The sequence below is a fragment of the Geotrypetes seraphini genome, chromosome 7 (genome assembly GCF_902459505.1).
Source record: "Geotrypetes seraphini chromosome 7, aGeoSer1.1, whole genome shotgun sequence".
Taxonomy (NCBI): Eukaryota; Metazoa; Chordata; class Amphibia; order Gymnophiona; family Dermophiidae; genus Geotrypetes; species Geotrypetes seraphini.
Window position 1 is genome coordinate 33,655,705 of NC_047090.1, and position 17,371 is coordinate 33,673,075.

At 41.7% G+C, this 17,371-nt stretch overlaps 1 protein-coding gene across 3 annotated transcripts in view; it reads right to left on the reverse strand.

The window, feature by feature from the left end:
* TMTC3 (transmembrane O-mannosyltransferase targeting cadherins 3) overlaps positions 1-17,371 on the reverse strand; it is a 95,785-nt gene that overhangs the window by 25,356 nt on the left and 53,058 nt on the right. For all 3 annotated transcript variants that reach the window (XM_033952284.1, XM_033952285.1, XM_033952286.1), the window contains exons 11-12: positions 16,225-16,336; positions 3,477-3,580 (exon numbers count right to left, since the gene is read on the reverse strand). In XM_033952284.1, the coding sequence (XP_033808175.1) occupies positions 3,477-3,580; positions 16,225-16,336 (216 nt within the window). The remainder of the gene's footprint in view (positions 1-3,476; positions 3,581-16,224; positions 16,337-17,371) is intronic.

Below are 17,371 nucleotides of genomic sequence, written 5' to 3' on the forward strand. Positions count from 1 at the left end.
TCCCCGCTGTCTAAGGAGAACCTATGTTATAGGTAAGCAACTTCGCTTTCTCTGGAGATAAGCAGGGGAGATGCAGGCAGATTTGTTGGTGAGTCCCTAGCTATAGATTATATAAGGGTGGTGAAATACAGTATAATCCCGTTATAATGGACTTCAAGGGACCTGGAAAAACGGTCCGTTATATCCAGAGTTGCATTTTTAAAAAAATTTATTTAGGGCAACTTGAAACAACGTAAATCGATGAAGAACAGTCACTGTACAAGCATATCAACAACATCAATAACAAAACTCAGCAAAACATTGGTATGGTACGAAATGATTGCAAACTAGAACACTGTACTGGAAAGAAAAATACTCTGTCATTTTTTTTCTGGGCTGCATTTTGATACTATATCACCAGCATGCCATGTGCTTTGTAGGTGGAGCCTGCATGTCCGTTATAGCCAAATAAAACAACAGCAAAAAGCGGCTCTGGGAACCAAAATAGTTGTCCGTTATATGCGAGTCCACTATAGCCAATGATTTTCTGTATGTTTATAATGGCACTCGGCCGGGACCAGAGGACCTCGTCCGCTATAGGCGAGGTTCCGTTATAATGAGATTATAGTTATAGAGCAAATAGGTTATGTAGGATCGAATGTTCGAAACGAATGTCCTGGGCTGAACTCTGGTTCAAACAGTAATGTTTGGTATAAGTGTGCACTGAGGACCAGGTTTATGCTTTGCAGATGTCTTGAATTGGAATAGAATAGAAGTTAGCTACTGAAGATGCTGTTGCATGTAATCTGTGTGCTCCTATTCTGCCAGAATACGGTTGGCCCGCTTTAGAGCAGCAGTATTCAATGCAATGGCATATCCACATGGAGATAGTTCTTTTAGAGGGTGTAGACCGGGACTAGACGGGTGTAGATGATGAAAAGTTGATTGGTATGACACAGGCTTGCTGCTGCTTTTAGGTAAAAAGGAGCACTTTTCTGTAGTCCAAGGAATGAAGGCATTGCTCCACTGGTAAGGCATGTGGAAGGGGAAAAATGGATGGTAGAATTATGTTTTGGTTAAGATGGAATTCTGAAACCACCTTTAGAAGGAATCTTGGGTGTGTGCGAAGTTGGACATGATTAGGGAAGAATTGTGTGTAAGGATAGTAGGTTACTAGAGATTGGAATTCACTGACATGTCTTGCCAACATGATGGCTGTGAGAAAAACTGTCTTCCACTTCAGGTAACTGAGAGGCAGTGCCCAATGGATCAAAAGATGTGTCCACAAGGTTGTCCGGGTGAGCACAAAGTTCTTGAATATCTGTGGAACCCTCTTTCAGCTGCGAGACTATCTTTCACTTTCTCATCAAACAAGCTATCCCCCAGACACAGCACATCTAAGTTTACATGGAGGTCCTCGCCTAGATCAGAAGCTTTCAGCCATGCCATGCGATGGGTTGCAATGATGACGGCTGCTGTACTGGTGATAATATCATATGCATTATAATTATCAAAAGGTGATATATAGACTCCTGCAAGACAACTTGGAGGTTTGCTGCAGTATCTGATGAGGCATTGTCAAGCTGTTAAAGAACTGAATGCTAGAAATGAAGGTTTTGAGTTGATGGGCTATGATTTTTAATATGGTCATAGAACCTCAATAGACCTTTCTACCCACGGAGTCTAGAAGGCAGCAGTCCTTACTTGGTGGCACATTGTCTTAGCTTTTTTAATGGCTGATTCAGACACCTGGGAATGGTATGTCAGCTGTGGTAGATCATGTCCAGGGGCCTTCTGCACTTTGTATTTGAGTTCTATGTGTTTAGAGGTAGTGGAAACCGATTGAGGTTGCTGCCAATTGGAGAATTGCAGATCTTGATGGATTTGATGCGTCGAAAGTGCAATAAGCTCCTTAGAATCTGTCTGACTGGAGAATGGCTTGGAAATCTTTTTTGTCAGTAGTTGTAGCATTCTAATTAAGACTGAGAAAGTTGAAAGAGAAAGTGGAAATTTTTTGAAGGAATCTGGGGGTATGAATAGAGCCCTACGTTCTCTGTTTGAACAGGCAACTGATCAGAAGGTAGTGGATCTTGCTTTGAGGGGAGGTCATGATCTGGATCAGACCATGCTCCCAGAGAGGTTGGGGGATGAAGCAGAGAAGTACAGAGAGATGTGGTTCGGCCCAAATCTGGATCCTGGAGAGGATCTAGGGGAGGAAGATGAATAGACCCTGATGGGGTAGGAAGGGAGGACTAGTCTGTCCAATAAGGCTTTTGCTGTACTGAGAATGAAGGTGGTGAGAGTGTTGCACTTGTCTGGAGAAGTGCAGCACGAGAACTAAAAAGGATGAGGCTGAATGGAAAACCTGAGGCTAGAGTGTATATACTTTCTGAGTGAGGAGAGGCATGGGGGCAGTAAGGGCAGCTGCTTTGGGGGAACGGGGTCAATAGGCTGAGGGTCAGGAGCCTTGCGCTTAGCTTTAGTCTAGGCCTTGGGAGGAGTATCTGAGGAAGAAAGGGGGTTGAATTTTAATAATTGTGAAGAGATACCTGGATCCTTATGATTCCAGTGGCCTGATGTGGGGGAGGACTGTGAGGCTGAAGCTTGGCCTGAAGGAGCCTTCCCTGTTTATTTCTACCATTTATTATCTGGATAGGCTTTGAGCAGGCGTTGTGCAAAGGAGTCACTGAAGCCGGAGAAGGGATAGTGGTTCTGGCTGCTGGTCTTCTGACAGCTTGTTGCCATGCCCCGTCAACTACCTTCAGTCTGTTACTATCAGGGAACATCATTTCACCTCTCCCAGTGGTGCCAAAACAGGGCCATGGGGGAGGGGAAGGGAGCATTCATAGTAGCCTGCGGAAGCAATGCAGACATTTACTGTCAGGTTGCAGAACCACAAAGTGAAGAAACTGCTGCTGTGTTTGGGGAATAGATGGCTTCCGCAGTGGTCCTAAAATCATCTGTTGATTTTGGGAGTAGTTTAAAACTATGTTCAGTAGCTGCTCTAATGAGCTAACTGACTGTTGGTATACTTATTTATTTTCTTCTTTTCTTTGTGAATAATTTTTGGTGTTCTTTTTTTGAGAGAGAAAAATCTATTTCCTATTGGAATTTTCCTTTATATTAGGTTTTGTTTTGTTTTTTTACAAATAGTGAATATGTGGTTAAAGAGGAGAGAGCTGCAATCATAGGAGCCTCTGAAGAAAAAGCTGACATGGCAAGAGAGGCCAGAGACAAGTAGTCCCTGCACATGTCCAATAAGCCAAAGCTTACTGTAACTAGGGGGAGACCACCGACACAAAGGCTCAGTCTGCGGTCTTCATCAACAAATGTGCCTGCATCTCCTCTGCTTGTCTCCAGAGAAAATATTATATTAATGCAAAATAAATTTTAGAAAACTCTTTTGATAAATGCTAGAGATGTTTGATTTTTATTATTGAAAATTAACACAAAATAATCTTTAATATTGATTCTAAGAAGTCTCATAAAATTCTTACCTGTGGCATTAATGATTTAGCAATCATATATGAATCTTCAGCTTCTTTCGCTCGATCTAAATTTTTATAGGTCCTTCCAACATTCATGTGGGCACCAATATCATCTTTAGTAAAGAGAGACACATCCAAGTTAGCTTAACTGCTATCATGTGTGAACAAAAAATTTGTTGCTAAACAAAGTGCATGATCCTCCCCCCCCAAATAAAATAACAAAAACCAAACAAAACAAAATCAGGCCCAAAGTAGCAAATTAATTCCCGTTATCTCTTTAATACTGAAAAAATACTAGGATATATTAGGGATGTTCATCTGTTGTGTGACCTTTTCTGGAACTGGCAGTTTCTTCCTGATCGGTCTTAATTTGCTATATTGCTCTATTTTGTGGTCCCAACACTCTTGATCTGGCTGCTGCGGTGACCATCTTTAATCAAGGGCCATGCATAAGAACATAAGAATTGCCATACTGGGACAGACCGAAGGTTCATCAAGCCAAGTATCCTGTTTCCAACAGTGGACAACCCAGGTCCCAAGTACCTAGCTAGATCCCAAGTAGTAAAGCAGATTCTATGCTGCTTATCCTAGGAATAAGCAGTGGATTTTCCCAAGCCATCTCAATAAAGGCCTATGGACTTCTCTTTTAGGAAAAAGATGCAGATCAAATCCAAAAGACTTCTGCATGAATTACTTACAGAAGCTGAAACTGCAGGGGACTCTAAATCGCTACGGTAGGAGGAGCATGCGGGCTCAAAAAAGTGTTTGGATTTCAGTCCCAGATTGCGTGAATGGATTGAACACCTAGTGTGCTAAATCTGGAAAGAATGTAACAGAAGTACTACTTATGCGCATTAGTGCCCTAAGCATTATTCTATAAGTGAGTGCATAAGTGCTAAACCATGTAAACAGAAGGGGATATACATGTGGGTGGGGCATGAGCCCTTGCCATATTTAGGTATCTGCAATTACACAGATACCAGGTTAAGCTAGTATATACATGTATATATAGTAATACCTTGGATTGCAAGTAACTTGGTTTGCAAGTGTTCTGCAAGATAAGCAAAACATTTTATTAAATTTTAATTTGATATACAAGCAATGTCTTGCAATACAAGTACATACAGTATACACACATCACAACTGAGCCGATGGTTCTTCTCTCTCTGACGCTGCGGGAGTGTAGTGGCTGTTCTAAATGAGCGAGGTCTTGCAATACAAGTACGTATAGTATTTTGTGTTAAAGTTTTTGGGTTGTGGAACAAATCGTCTGAGTTTCCATTATTTTCTATGGGGAAATTTGCTTTGTTATATGAGTGCTTTGGATTACAAGCATGCTTCTGGAATGAATTATGCTCGCAAACCAAGGTTTTACTGTACTATGCCATTACAGAATTAGCACTCATTGTGCAGGATGAGGACCTACAATGAGGCACTCACTTACAGAATTGCCACCAGAGTTGCCCCCTTTTGAAAACACATCGCTATAGAGGGTTTGCACATATTAAGCATCACTATTTAATTGTTTAATTTGTGTACAAGACCTTTGTATGTTTGCTTCTACATGCTCACATCTTATAAACTTTGCAATCAATATATATATACTGTAAGCATTCAACAAGCCAATGTGCCTAAATATGTAAAGATCAATCAAAGAGATCAGGGGAGCACAAATGTTTCTCAGCCAAATTCCTCTCCTGTCCCCTATGGAAATTACTGTGAATCAAGTTTAGCTTTGATACATTTTAGCCCTTTAATTGGCAGATGGTAAAACGGCTGCTTTATGTAACTTGATGTTGAACGAGAGCAACAGTGCCAAGTAACAGGCATTTGGAGATGCAGATCGCCCATAAGAGCCATAAAATAAATGTTGCTTCTGAGCAACAATGCCAAAAAAAGGGTTAAACTAAACTAAACTTTAAGTTTGTATATCGCATCATCCCCATAAAGATAGAGCTCGGCACAGTTTACAGGTAATTCAATAAACGAGGTAAGGACATAATAAGAAATTAGAGGTTATGAAGAGGATAGCTAGCTTTACATTTTAAATAGATAGCTTTACGTTTTGGAGAAAAGCCAGGTGCTTTTGGAATAATTGGAATGAGCCTAGGTTCTGCAGCGGGGCAGGGAGGTTATTCCAAAGCTCAGTGAATTTGAAGAAAAGGGATTTCCCTAATTTACCTGCATACATTACACCTTTTAATGAGAAAGAGAGAAAAAAAGAAGAGAGAGAGAAAAAAAAGAGAGAAGAAAGAGAAAAAAAAGGAGAGAGAGAGAAAGAAAAAAAAGAGAGAGGAATAGAGAAAAAAAGACAGAGAGGAATAGAGAGAGAAAAAAAGACAGAGAGGAAGAGAGAGAGAAAAAAAGAGAGGAAGAGAGAGAGAAAAAAAAGAAGAGAGGAAGAGAAACTAAACTAAACCTTAAGTTTGTATACCGCATCATCTCCATAAAGATAGAGCTCGGCACGGTTTACAGGTAATTCAATAAATGAGGGAAGGACATAATAAGAAATTAGAGGTTATGAAGAGGATAGCTAGCTTTACATTTTAAATAGACAGCTTTACGTTTTGGAGAAGCGCCAGGTGCTTTTGGAATAATTGGAATGAGCCTAGGTTCCGCAGCGGGGCAGGGAGGTTATTCCAAAGCTCAGAGAATTTGAAGAAAAGGGATTTCCCTAATTTACCTGCATACATGACGCCTTTTTACAAGGGGAAAGATAGTTTGAGTATGTGGGCGGATCTGGTAGTGTCAGGTCTCGAAGAATTCCAGGATAGTGGAATTAGGGGAGGAAGAATGCCATGTAGGATCTTGAATATTAGGCAGGTACATTTAAAGTGAATCCTAGAAATCACCGGAAGCCAGTGAAGCTTTGATAGAAGCGGGGAAACAGGATCTAATTTGCTTTTTGCGAAGATCAACCTAGTCGCAGTGTTCTGGATCCGCTGAAGTCTTTGAAGATTTTTCTTGGTTAGACTTAGATAGATGGAATTATAATAGTCCAGTCTGGAAAAAATGATTGATTGTACAAGGACAGCAAAATGTTGTTGGCGGAAGCAGGATCTCACTTTCCTTTTTTTAGTGAAAACTAAAAAAAATTAAATGTTAAAATGAGGACTCTACAAAAAATAAGTCTTTGAAGCATACATGATAGTAAATTATATGTACATACGTAGACAGAAGCAAAATTAAAAAACTTATCCCTATATCTTTTTCTCATTGTGACCTACTACAGCTAACATATTGTAGAGTATGGTGCAGATATTCAGAGCAATTTGAACAAGCTAGAGAGGCTCTAGCCTGTTTAAATCACCTGTCGCATGTCAACCACCGATAAGGTGCCCTTTATTAGAAATATCATTACTAATAAGGTTACAGAACAAGAAACTCAATTTGCTATAACTGAAAAAAGAGTGAATAAAATGGAGGCATCTGTTTCTGTAATGCAATCATGTGTGATATCTAATATTAAAGATAATATCTCATTACATGTACAGATGGAAAAAATGGAAAATGCTATGAGATCTAGGAATCTCAGATTTTTGAATTTTCCTACGTCACATTATTTGTCTCCTATTGAATTATTGAATATGTATTTGAAATATGTTCAGATAGAAAGTTTTTTTTACCTGATAATCTATATTATATTCCAGCTGGATCTAAAGTTCTATCTGAAGAGCGGGGAATAGATCAAGTAGTATCGCCGGATAGTTTAAATATATCCCAATTTCTTGAATCTTCTAAAGATTATATAGCCAAGAGAGCAACAGTGTTGGTAACCTTTAGAACTATATTAGAAAAGCAAGATATTCTTAAACTATACTTTGCAAATAAAAATGCTTTGTTCTGTGGGCAACAATTACATTTTTCCAGACGTCTGTAAACAGACGCAATACAGGGGGAAAAAAATTTCTTCAAATTAAGCCCTCTGTTTTGACAGTGGGGGCTTTATTTTACCTTAAATTTCCATGTAAGTGTTTAGTAACTTATGAGAACAATAAGTACATCTTTTTTGACCCAGCCCAATTGGAAACATTTCTTCAGAGAAAACCTAAAATAGATTCATTACCTATAACAAGTTTAGAGGTTGAAAATAAGTGAAGTGATATAGAAGATGATTAGAACATAAGAAACGCCTTCACCGAATCAGATCTTTGGTCCATCTAGTCCGGTGACCCGCACATGCAGAGGCCAAGCCAGGTGTTCCCCGATGAAGACCTTGTTTACCCGTATCCCTCAATGTGATTTGCAAGAAGGTGTGCATCCAACTTGCCCTTGAAACCCAGAATGGTGGTCTCCGTCACAACCTCCTCCGGGAGAGCATTCCAAGCGTCCACCACTCGCTGTGTGAAACAGAACTTCCTGGTATTTGTCCTGGGCCTGTTGCCTCTCAATTTTAGTCAATGACCTCTTGTCCGATTCACATTTGACAACGTGAATAACGATGCTTCTTACTCTATTTTGTCGAATCCTTTTAGTATTTTAAAAGTCTCTATCATATCCCCTCGCAATCTTCTTTTCTCAAGGGTGAACAAGCCCAGTTTTCTGAGGCGTTCTTTGTAGCTCAAATTTTCCATACCTTTTACTAGCTTCGTGGCTCGCCTCTGCACCTTCTCCAGCAGGGTCACATCCTTCTTTACGTAGGGAGACCAGTGTTGGACACAGTACTCCAGGTGTGGTCTGACCATTGCTCTGTAAAGCGGCATTATGACGTCCGCCGATCTACTCATGATTCCCTTCTTTATCATGCCCAACATCCTGTTTGCCTTCTTCGCCGCCGCTGCTGCACATTGTGCCGATGGCTTCAGGGTCCTGTCCAGTGTTCCCTCTAAGCGGGCGGGTGTTGTGAGCAAACTTTTTTCACCGTGAGCCAAAAATATCGGGCGCCAGCAAGTTATGAGCCAACTCGCCCGATTCTCCTCTCGCCGCCCTGCCATCTGCCGTACGCCTCTTCCGATCGTGCGCTGTGACGAGAAACGTGTGCGCTGCGATGTAATATTTTGTGCGCCAGCGCACGCCAGCGCAGCTTAGCGGGAACACTGGTTCAAATGGTTTTATTTATTTCCCCAAATTTATTTTTGTTATACGCATTGAAAATATTTGATATTGCGTTTAAATCAAAATCTCAATAAACTTGAAACGAGTGCCCGTGAGATTGTGGGAGGGTTAAATACTCAAAACTTAGAAGTTTTTGCTACGCCAGCTTTCTGGTATCTTTACATACAGTGGCGTACCTAGCATATGTAACACCCGGGACCCATAATTTTTTGGCACCCCCCCTCCCCATCTGTAAGAAAATCATGATTTTTAGTAACAAACCACACGTCACACATGAGTACCTAGGAAAAGGCAGCATCTTACATATTGCAGTGAGCAGTACATCAATACACCCATTGTAAAACTAAACAAGCCAGACCAGCACAGATCAATCCTACACCGTCAATCCTAACAGAAAACCATGTCTTTCGAACACACAGAACACAGAAAACACCTTCGCCTAGTAAGGAATATGTAATCACAAACTAACCCCTCCCTCTTTTACAAAACTGTAGTGTGGATTTTAGCTACGGAGGTAACAGCTCTGATGCTCATAAAATTCTGAGCATCAGAGCTGCTACCACCAAGGCTGGTGCTAAAAACGCTTCACAGTTTTGTAAAAGGGGGGATAAAATAAAAATACATAGACAAAGGTTAAATTGAACCAGCAAGAAGCTGGACTCTGCATACAATGCTTCACAGAAACAGTGACACATGTCTCCTAAAGCAATAAATAAATAGAAATTTTTTTCTACCTTTGTCTTCTGTGGTTTCTCCTTTCCTCATCTTCTTGTAACTCTCTTCCTTCCATCCACTGTCTGCCGTCTCTCTTCCCCTATATGGCATCTTCTCTCCTTCTATGCCCCTTCCAGAAACTGTATGCCTCCCCCTTCCATCTCTCCTTTCACCCCATTGGTCTGGCATCTCTCTCCTCGCCTTCCCTCTCCCACACCTCTCCTCATAGTCTGGTATCTCCCCTTCCCTGATTCTCTGGCATCTCTCTCCTTTCCTTTTCTTCCATCTTTCGCTCCCCCTCCATGCTCTCACATCTCCCCCTTCCTTTTCCCTTAGACTGGCATACCTTCCTCCTACGCTCCAAGCCCTGGCATCTCCTTTAATTCCCTCCCTCATCTTCCTTCTCCCTCCAGCTGGGTACCGCAACACTCTTCCCTGCAGCTCTGCACTTCCCCACAATTGCCATGCTTCGGTTCCTCTTCTTCCTTCCTTCCTCCCCCCCCCCCGCGGGACCCTGCGGCACCATCAACTCTTACTCCCTCTAATGTCGGCCCTGCAGCTCCAGACTTCCTCGCACCTTCTCCCCTCCCCCTTTGGATCGCTATTATTTTAAATGTTATAGCCGCGGAGCTGTATCCATCAGTGGAGATGTCTAACCTCGGCCTGCCCCGGAACTCTTACTGCAGCAGACGCCCGTCTAGGCAGGAACAGGAAGTCACTGTTGCAGTAAGAGTTCCGGGGCAGGCCGAGGTTAGACATCTCCACTGATGGATACAGCTCCGCGGCTATAACATTTAAAATAATAGCGATCCAAAGGGGGAGGGGAGAAGGTGCGAGGAAGTCTGGAGCTGCAGGGCCGACATTAGAGGGAGTAAGAGTTGATGGTGCCGCAGGGTCCCGCGGGGGGGGGGGGGAGGAAGGAAGGAAGAAGAGGAACCGAAGCATTGCAATTGTGGGGAAGTGCAATCCCCCCAATGCGTCCCCTTACCTTACCGACGCGTGTGTGCGCTGTGAAGAGAAACTTTGCGCTGCGATGTAATATTTTGTGCGCGAACGCAGGCCAGCGCAGCTTAGCGGGAACACTGGTCCTGTCAATCATTACCCCCAGGTCCCTTTCTTGTTCGCTCTTGCCCAATGTCACACCTAACATTTTATATTCATGTTCCTTGTTTTTCCTGCCCAGGTGCATCACTTTGCATTTTTCTATATTAAACTTCATCTGCCACTTTTCCGCCCATTTCTCTAGCTGGTTCAAATCTCTTTGGAGTTCTTCGCTGTCCATTAGTGACCCAACTGACCGACATAGTTTTGTGTCATCTGCAAACTTGATTATATTACTTGTTTCCTCTTCCAGGTCATTTATGAAGATATTGAATAAAATGGGCCCAAGAACCGAGCCCTGAGGCACACCGCTTGTCACCTTTTCCCAGTCCGAGAACTTCCCATTTATGCCTACCCTCTGCAATCTGTACTCCAGCCATCTGCCTATCCATCTTAGTATGTCCCCCTCTATTCCATGGCTTTCTAGTTTCCTCATAAGCCTTGCTTGTGGGACCTTGTCGAATGCTTTCTGAAAGTCTAAGTATATTATGTCCACCGGGTCTCTGCTATCGATTTGTTTGTTCACCTTCTCAACAAATTTAAGCAAGTTCGTCAGACATGACTTCTCCTTCCTGAAGCCGTGTTGACTGGCTCTCATCAGATTGTGATTATCCAGATGTTGCACTATACTATCCTTGATTAGTGCTTCTACCATCTTCCCAGGAACCGAAATAAGACTTACAGGTCTATAGTTGCCTGGTTCTCCTCTCGATCCTTTTTTGAAGATTGGGATGACATTTGCTATCTTCCAGTCATCTGGTATTTGGCCGGTTCTAATTGACAAATTAGCTAGGGATTGTAATAGCTCTCCTATTTCTACCTTAAGTTCCTTTAGCGCTCTCGGGTGAATTCCATCTGGTCCAGGAGACTTCATCTGGTTCAGAGAATGATATTTTTTCTTTATTGATGCGATTCCTTCAGTCGATATCTAGCCCTAATAATAATGTGGACTTTATAATACTTTAAGTTTAGTATAGTTTATTTTGAACAGTGTGTAATTGCCTGTAATTGTTATATGCTTGTAACAAACGCATAAATTTATAATTTTTTTAAAAAAAAGAAATATCACCTTATATGTTGTGAAGTAAGAAACCAATTGTCATGAATCAATCTTATTTTTAAAAACTTTTTTTTTATTTTCTATGGTTTCAAGGCTCTCCTCTTCTCTGCCTGGGATCTCTAAGGAACCAGGGCCTCAGCTAGCTTTGATTATAGTTTGAAGGTGTTGCTGATAGGGGGGAGCGGGTATTTGAGGGGGGGTTCTTTCTTCAATCTGTTTATTTCCGGGGAGGGAGGGTGGCGGTTCTCGTAGTTGCTGTGTGGGAAAATTTGATGATATTGCAATTTGTTATTGTGTGTTCAGGTCCTGTTACCATTTATGACCTGTAACTTTATATACTCATCTTGTTGTAATCCTTTATCATCAATAAAAAAATTGCTTGAACATAAAAACATTTTTGTATCTACAAAAATTTTGAGCTGAGTAGGAATGACTGCAGTTTGTGTTGGTGTCTTTTCAAAAAATGAAATGTAAAATATGTAATGGTACAAGGACCGGTTGGTAATCTTTTATCCTGTCAGGCCTTGTGCAGGACCTTTGCCTGCACTGTTAATGCTTTCTGGTAGCTTAGCCCAGTAGTGCAACCAGACTGCCAATTTTGGGTAGGCCTAAGTCCAAATTGGATGGGCACAAAATTTTCTCTCCAACCCCACACCCTGGCCCCTCAACACCCTGACTGAAAATAAATACCTTTGCTGGTAGGGATCTCCAAGCCCTGCCAACTGATAAGGGGGAAGCCACTGCTTACCCTGGATTAATAGAATGGAATGTTGCTACTACTTGAGTTTTTTTTGCCAGGTACTAGTGACCTGGATTGGCCACAATGAAGACGGGCTACTGGGGTCGGTAGCATGGAATGTTTCTACTTTTTGTAGTTTTGCCAGGTACTAGTAACCTGGATTGGCCACTGTGAAGACGGGCTAGATCAGGGGTCTTAAAGTCCCTCCTTGAGGGCCGCAATCCAGTCGGGTTTTCAGGATTTTCCCAATGAATATGCATGAGATCTATGTGCATGCACTGCTTTCAATGCATATTCACTGGGGAAATCCTGAAAACCCAACTGGATTGTGGCCCTCAAGGAGGGACTTTGAGATCCCTGGTCTAGATGGACCATTGGTCTGACCCAATAAGAAACATAGAAACATGATGGCAGATAAAGGCCAAATGGCCCATCTAGTCTGCCCATGTTCTCCTGAAGACCACCTCCTCCAACAGCCAGAGATTGTAACTGGAAGCATATAGCCCATTCAGCACCAGACTACCACAAAATAACCGCCAGCAACTGTTACCATAAATTCTGAGCCGAAGGACAGGGCATTCAAGGGCAACCACTGTGTTAGAACCTAAGGGGGGAAAAAAGTGGCCAATCCAGTATTCCAAGGAACATTATTGTAAGCAGTCGCTTCTCACTAAGAGGCTTGATGCACTGACATTTCAGTTCTGCATCTGTCATGCAGCATCTGTAATACTTGTGATTACCAAAGGTGCAATTAAGAGGACTGTCAGTTTTAAATATGGATGTAAGATGACATTTAATTTAAAAAAAATCATTTTTCTTAGTCTTTTATTGCCAGAAAATCTGTGCTGACTCTCCTCTTGTAGTAATCTGATGGAAACTTCGTTTTCCAACATTGCACAATTCTTAGTCAAAAGGTACGAGAATGCTATAAAATCATCTTACAATGGAAGTTTTCAATTGCACAGTTGCATATATAGATAAACTCTTGCATGAGAATAGAAGCAACATAACCTCCAAATTATGGAGCCAAACCATGCCATTTGGTGTGAACTAGTGAAGGTTGGCTAGGTCCCCTGGAAAAGATCGAAGTGGGCAGCCTTCAGTGATATTTTTTTATTAGCACAATCACAACTAAGCACTTGGTTTAAGAATCCAGTGTTTCTTATTTGCTATATTGAGGATAAAGAAAAATATTTACAAAAAAACATTTTGGTGGCAATTCTATAAACCAACATCCAACTTTGGATGCTAAATGCAGCACAGTTCGTGCCAGCTCTGCAATAGCATCAAGGTGCCCAGATTATGTTATAGAATACTAGCACAAACTGGCATCAACTGCCTTAATATCTAATCTCCTGGTCACCCATGGCCTTCCCCCAGGACAGTACCCTACCAACCTGTTTAACTCAGTTGACATCACCGCAGCCATCTTCTGTTGACTTGGGGGCAATGTCTCTAAATCGGTAAATTTTTGCATATTCCCTTACAATAATAAACCTCACTCCTAAGCCAGTAAGATCTCAATTTCTCAAATTTACTGCTAATGCTCACCACAGAACTTGCATCATACCAAAGAGAGCTTTCTTCTGGAATTCATAAGATGGAACATGGATAGGCAACTTAGTGCCTGGAAATTTTTTTTTTTCGGTCAAGCCTGTGACATTCAAGATGATATTTCCTTATCTTTTTGCCACATTTTCAGATTATCGTTTATTAGACTTGATATACCACCTTTATTGCAAAGCAATGCAAGGTGGTTTACAATAAAACAAGAATAGAACGCCATTGGTAAAATAGGATAGAAACAAATATTCAGCAATCTGCAAATCAAAATCCTCCAGAAAACAGATACAAACCATACAAATTTCAGATTCAATGGAGATGAATGGAGGGTTTTTCACACTATGACTTCCCTCTTAACCCACTCTTTATAACTTCGGTGACTTTCAATACCTCAAAACTACTCTAGAAGATGCTGATCTCTCTTGCTTAAATAAGAACAACGGGGCTTTTTTTTCTCTCTATTCCTTGTCTTATCAGTTGAAATAAGAATAAGAGCTAGATACACTAAAGTCAGCGATCATTGCCAAACCAGTTTTGACTGCTTTAGTGACGACTGCATTTGCCAACCCGATGCATAAAATGGCTCATCGTGTGTTTTTCCCCTCAATCACCCATTTTCTGATCAGGCCATGCAAATTAGCTATTTAATATTAAAACCCCATGCAAACTATCCAAGCAATTGTATGTACTAACATTGCTTGGCGAAGCAAAAAAAAAAAAAAAAAGGCGATTTAAAAAATGTGTCTGGTCAAGACCAGTCGCTTACCTGACTTATAGGCACTTAAAAAAAAAATAGGCATAAATGCTGTGAATGTGTTACACACACACAATATCTGCTCCATTAAAAAACCAAAGAAAAAAAGCACCCCTCCGCCGATGATGGCTAAAGGACTCCCAAAAGGTGAGGCCTTAGGCGTCTGAGCCAATCAGGGCCTTAGGCCCCTCCCTGTGAATTCCAGGGAGCACTGGGAAGACCCATCATTTTGAAGAGGCAGGCCTGCCGGCAAGAGAGAATGCATCCCTCTTGACAGTCTTCATTCCAGACTCCAGTCAAGGGGGGGAGGGGGTTCGTTCAGGCAGAGGAGGTTCTGGGGTGTGGAGGGCATTGTGAGGCAGGAGGGAGTAAGCATCCCTCCTACCGATGGGGCGGGGGAGGGTTTGCGTCAGATGAGATATCTCAGGGGAATCCCCAATTAGAGCCGCCAGGATTTCCTAAATAAATAATAATAATAATAACAGTTTATAAACCGCAGGACCGTGAAGTTCTATTCAGTTTACAATGATTAGAAATGTTACAGATTGAGTGAATAAACAAAGTTACAGATTGAATGAATAAACAAAGTACAGATTTAGCGACAGGTGGTTCTTGCGCTCGGTTGTTAAGGACTAAGATTGAATAGATTGGTTTCCTAAGTATTTCAGGTGGTGAAGGACGATGGGGTATTTCTCACAGTGGGGTCAAGGATCTTTGCCATTCTTGTGGGTGGTGCGAAGTTTGGTCACCGTTCCCATGAAGAGGAGGGCATTAGCATTTCCATTGCTGCAGATAGACCGCGGTCCACCACGGTGTTTGTTCACCGTATCATTTTCTACATGGAACGTGAATCAATACTATGTTGTTTTTACTAAGCCTACTGTAGTTAGAAATGTTTTCTTAGAAATGAACATTACATTGTAGATGAGGTTGGTTTTTTTTTTTTTTTAAAAAAAGGGTTGTTATGCTATGTTAAATATGCACTAATATCCCACCTTAAACCCTACAAAGGATCAATGTAGGTAACAAGGCAAGAAACAAAGCATAACTTCAGGAATATACAATCAAACAAACTGCTGCAAATTAAAAAAATTTCCATAAACAAATGAGCTTTAATGATTTTCTGAAAACATAAATAATAGTCTAAATGTACAGGGTACGGTAAAGAGTTCCAAAGTTTCAATGACAAAGGAAAAAGATTTGCCAAAGAGTGACTTTAATTGAATTATTTTTTTAAAGATGGATCAGCCAGCATTAAATGGTCTTTATTGTAATCATGTCTGGTTGTCCCAATCAACTGAGCTAAAAATTAGAAAAACTCTGGAGAGATTCCTGCTAATATTTTATAGACCAAAAGGCAAACTTTAAAAGCAATTCTAGCCTTAACAGGCAGCCAATGTAACTGAATTGGTAAAGGTGTCACATGATCAAACTTAGCCCTGTCAAAAGTCAATTTAGCAGCAGTGTTCTGGATCAACTGCAACTTCAAAGTCAATCTGGATGAGATGCCCACATAAAAATATATACACTTGTTTAACTTTTAAATAGAAACATGATGGCAGATAAAAGCCATATGGCCCATCTAGTTTGCCCATCCACAGAAACCACTATCTCTTTCTCTCTGAGAGATCCCACGTGTTTTCTTTAGCAGGTATATGCAAAGTTGGTGACAAATAGTGTAGCCCCTTCTTAAAGCTGTACCAAATAATTTAAAGCAACCATAGAAAAGAGCTGATCCACAGAAGAAAGCAGTCACTGATGCACCCCTTACCTGGCTGCACGTGAGTAGCTTGCAAGAAGAATGTCAAGGCTCTTTCATAACTCTTTTCATTCTCTAAAGCATGACCGACATTATTCCAAAGCTTGGCATTGTTTTTATTTACCTAAATATGAAGAGCAAACTGTTAAAATTTTCTCAGTCTTCCGTTACATTATGAAGCAGCAGGGCTATCAAATGCACTGGATTCCAGTTAGGACAAGAATATTTTGCTCCAATTAAGATGCTGCCCCAACTATTCAAAGTTGCATGTAAAGAGTTAAAGTCAGAATGCTGGCTGCACTTGCCCACAGAGGCATGCCTCGGCCTCATATTACAGGCATAGATTAGCATAGTCCCAGAGGCTCCGTCTCCAATGTGCTTGTTCCCTGTGCAGAACAGCTGGCCAGCTCTACAGGTTTAACAGTGCATAGCACAGATCCAGCTAAGCCACAGGCAATGTCTCTTTGCACAGGTGTGTGCTAACTTGCTTGGGAAACAATGTGCAGCACAATTGAACGCCTCAGTAAGTGAGTGTCATGAAATACCTGAAGACAACTCCCTGGGTTCCATGTGATATATTTATGATATCTGAGGCTTGAAGAGGAGAACCCCCCCAACCAAAAACCACACCATGTGGCAGTTACTGGCCCTAATAAACAATATCGGGGGGCTCATTTTCAAAGCACTTAGACCAGTGTATCACAAATTGTGTGCTGTGGCATACTAGTGTGCCCTGAAGGATTCCAGGTGTGCCCTGAGATGCCAATGAGGAGGAGAGGCACCGGATAGCACAGTTACTTACCGTAACAGATGTTATCCAGGGACAGCAGGCAGATATTCTTAACGCATAGGTGATGTCACCGACGGAGCCCCGGTACGGACACTTTTAACTAGAAAGTTCTAGTTGGCCGCACCGCGCATGCGCGAGTGCCTTCCCGCCCGACGGAGGAGTGCGTGGTCCCCAGTTAAGATAAGCCAGCTATGAAGCCAACCCGGGGAGGTGGGTGGGACGTAAGAATATCTGCCTGCTGTCCCTGGATAACACCTGTTACGGTAAGTAACTGTGCTTTATCCCAGGACAAGCAGGCAGCATATTCTTAACACATGGGTGACCTCTAAGCTAACAGAGAGGGAGGAGGGATGGTTGGCCATTAGGAAA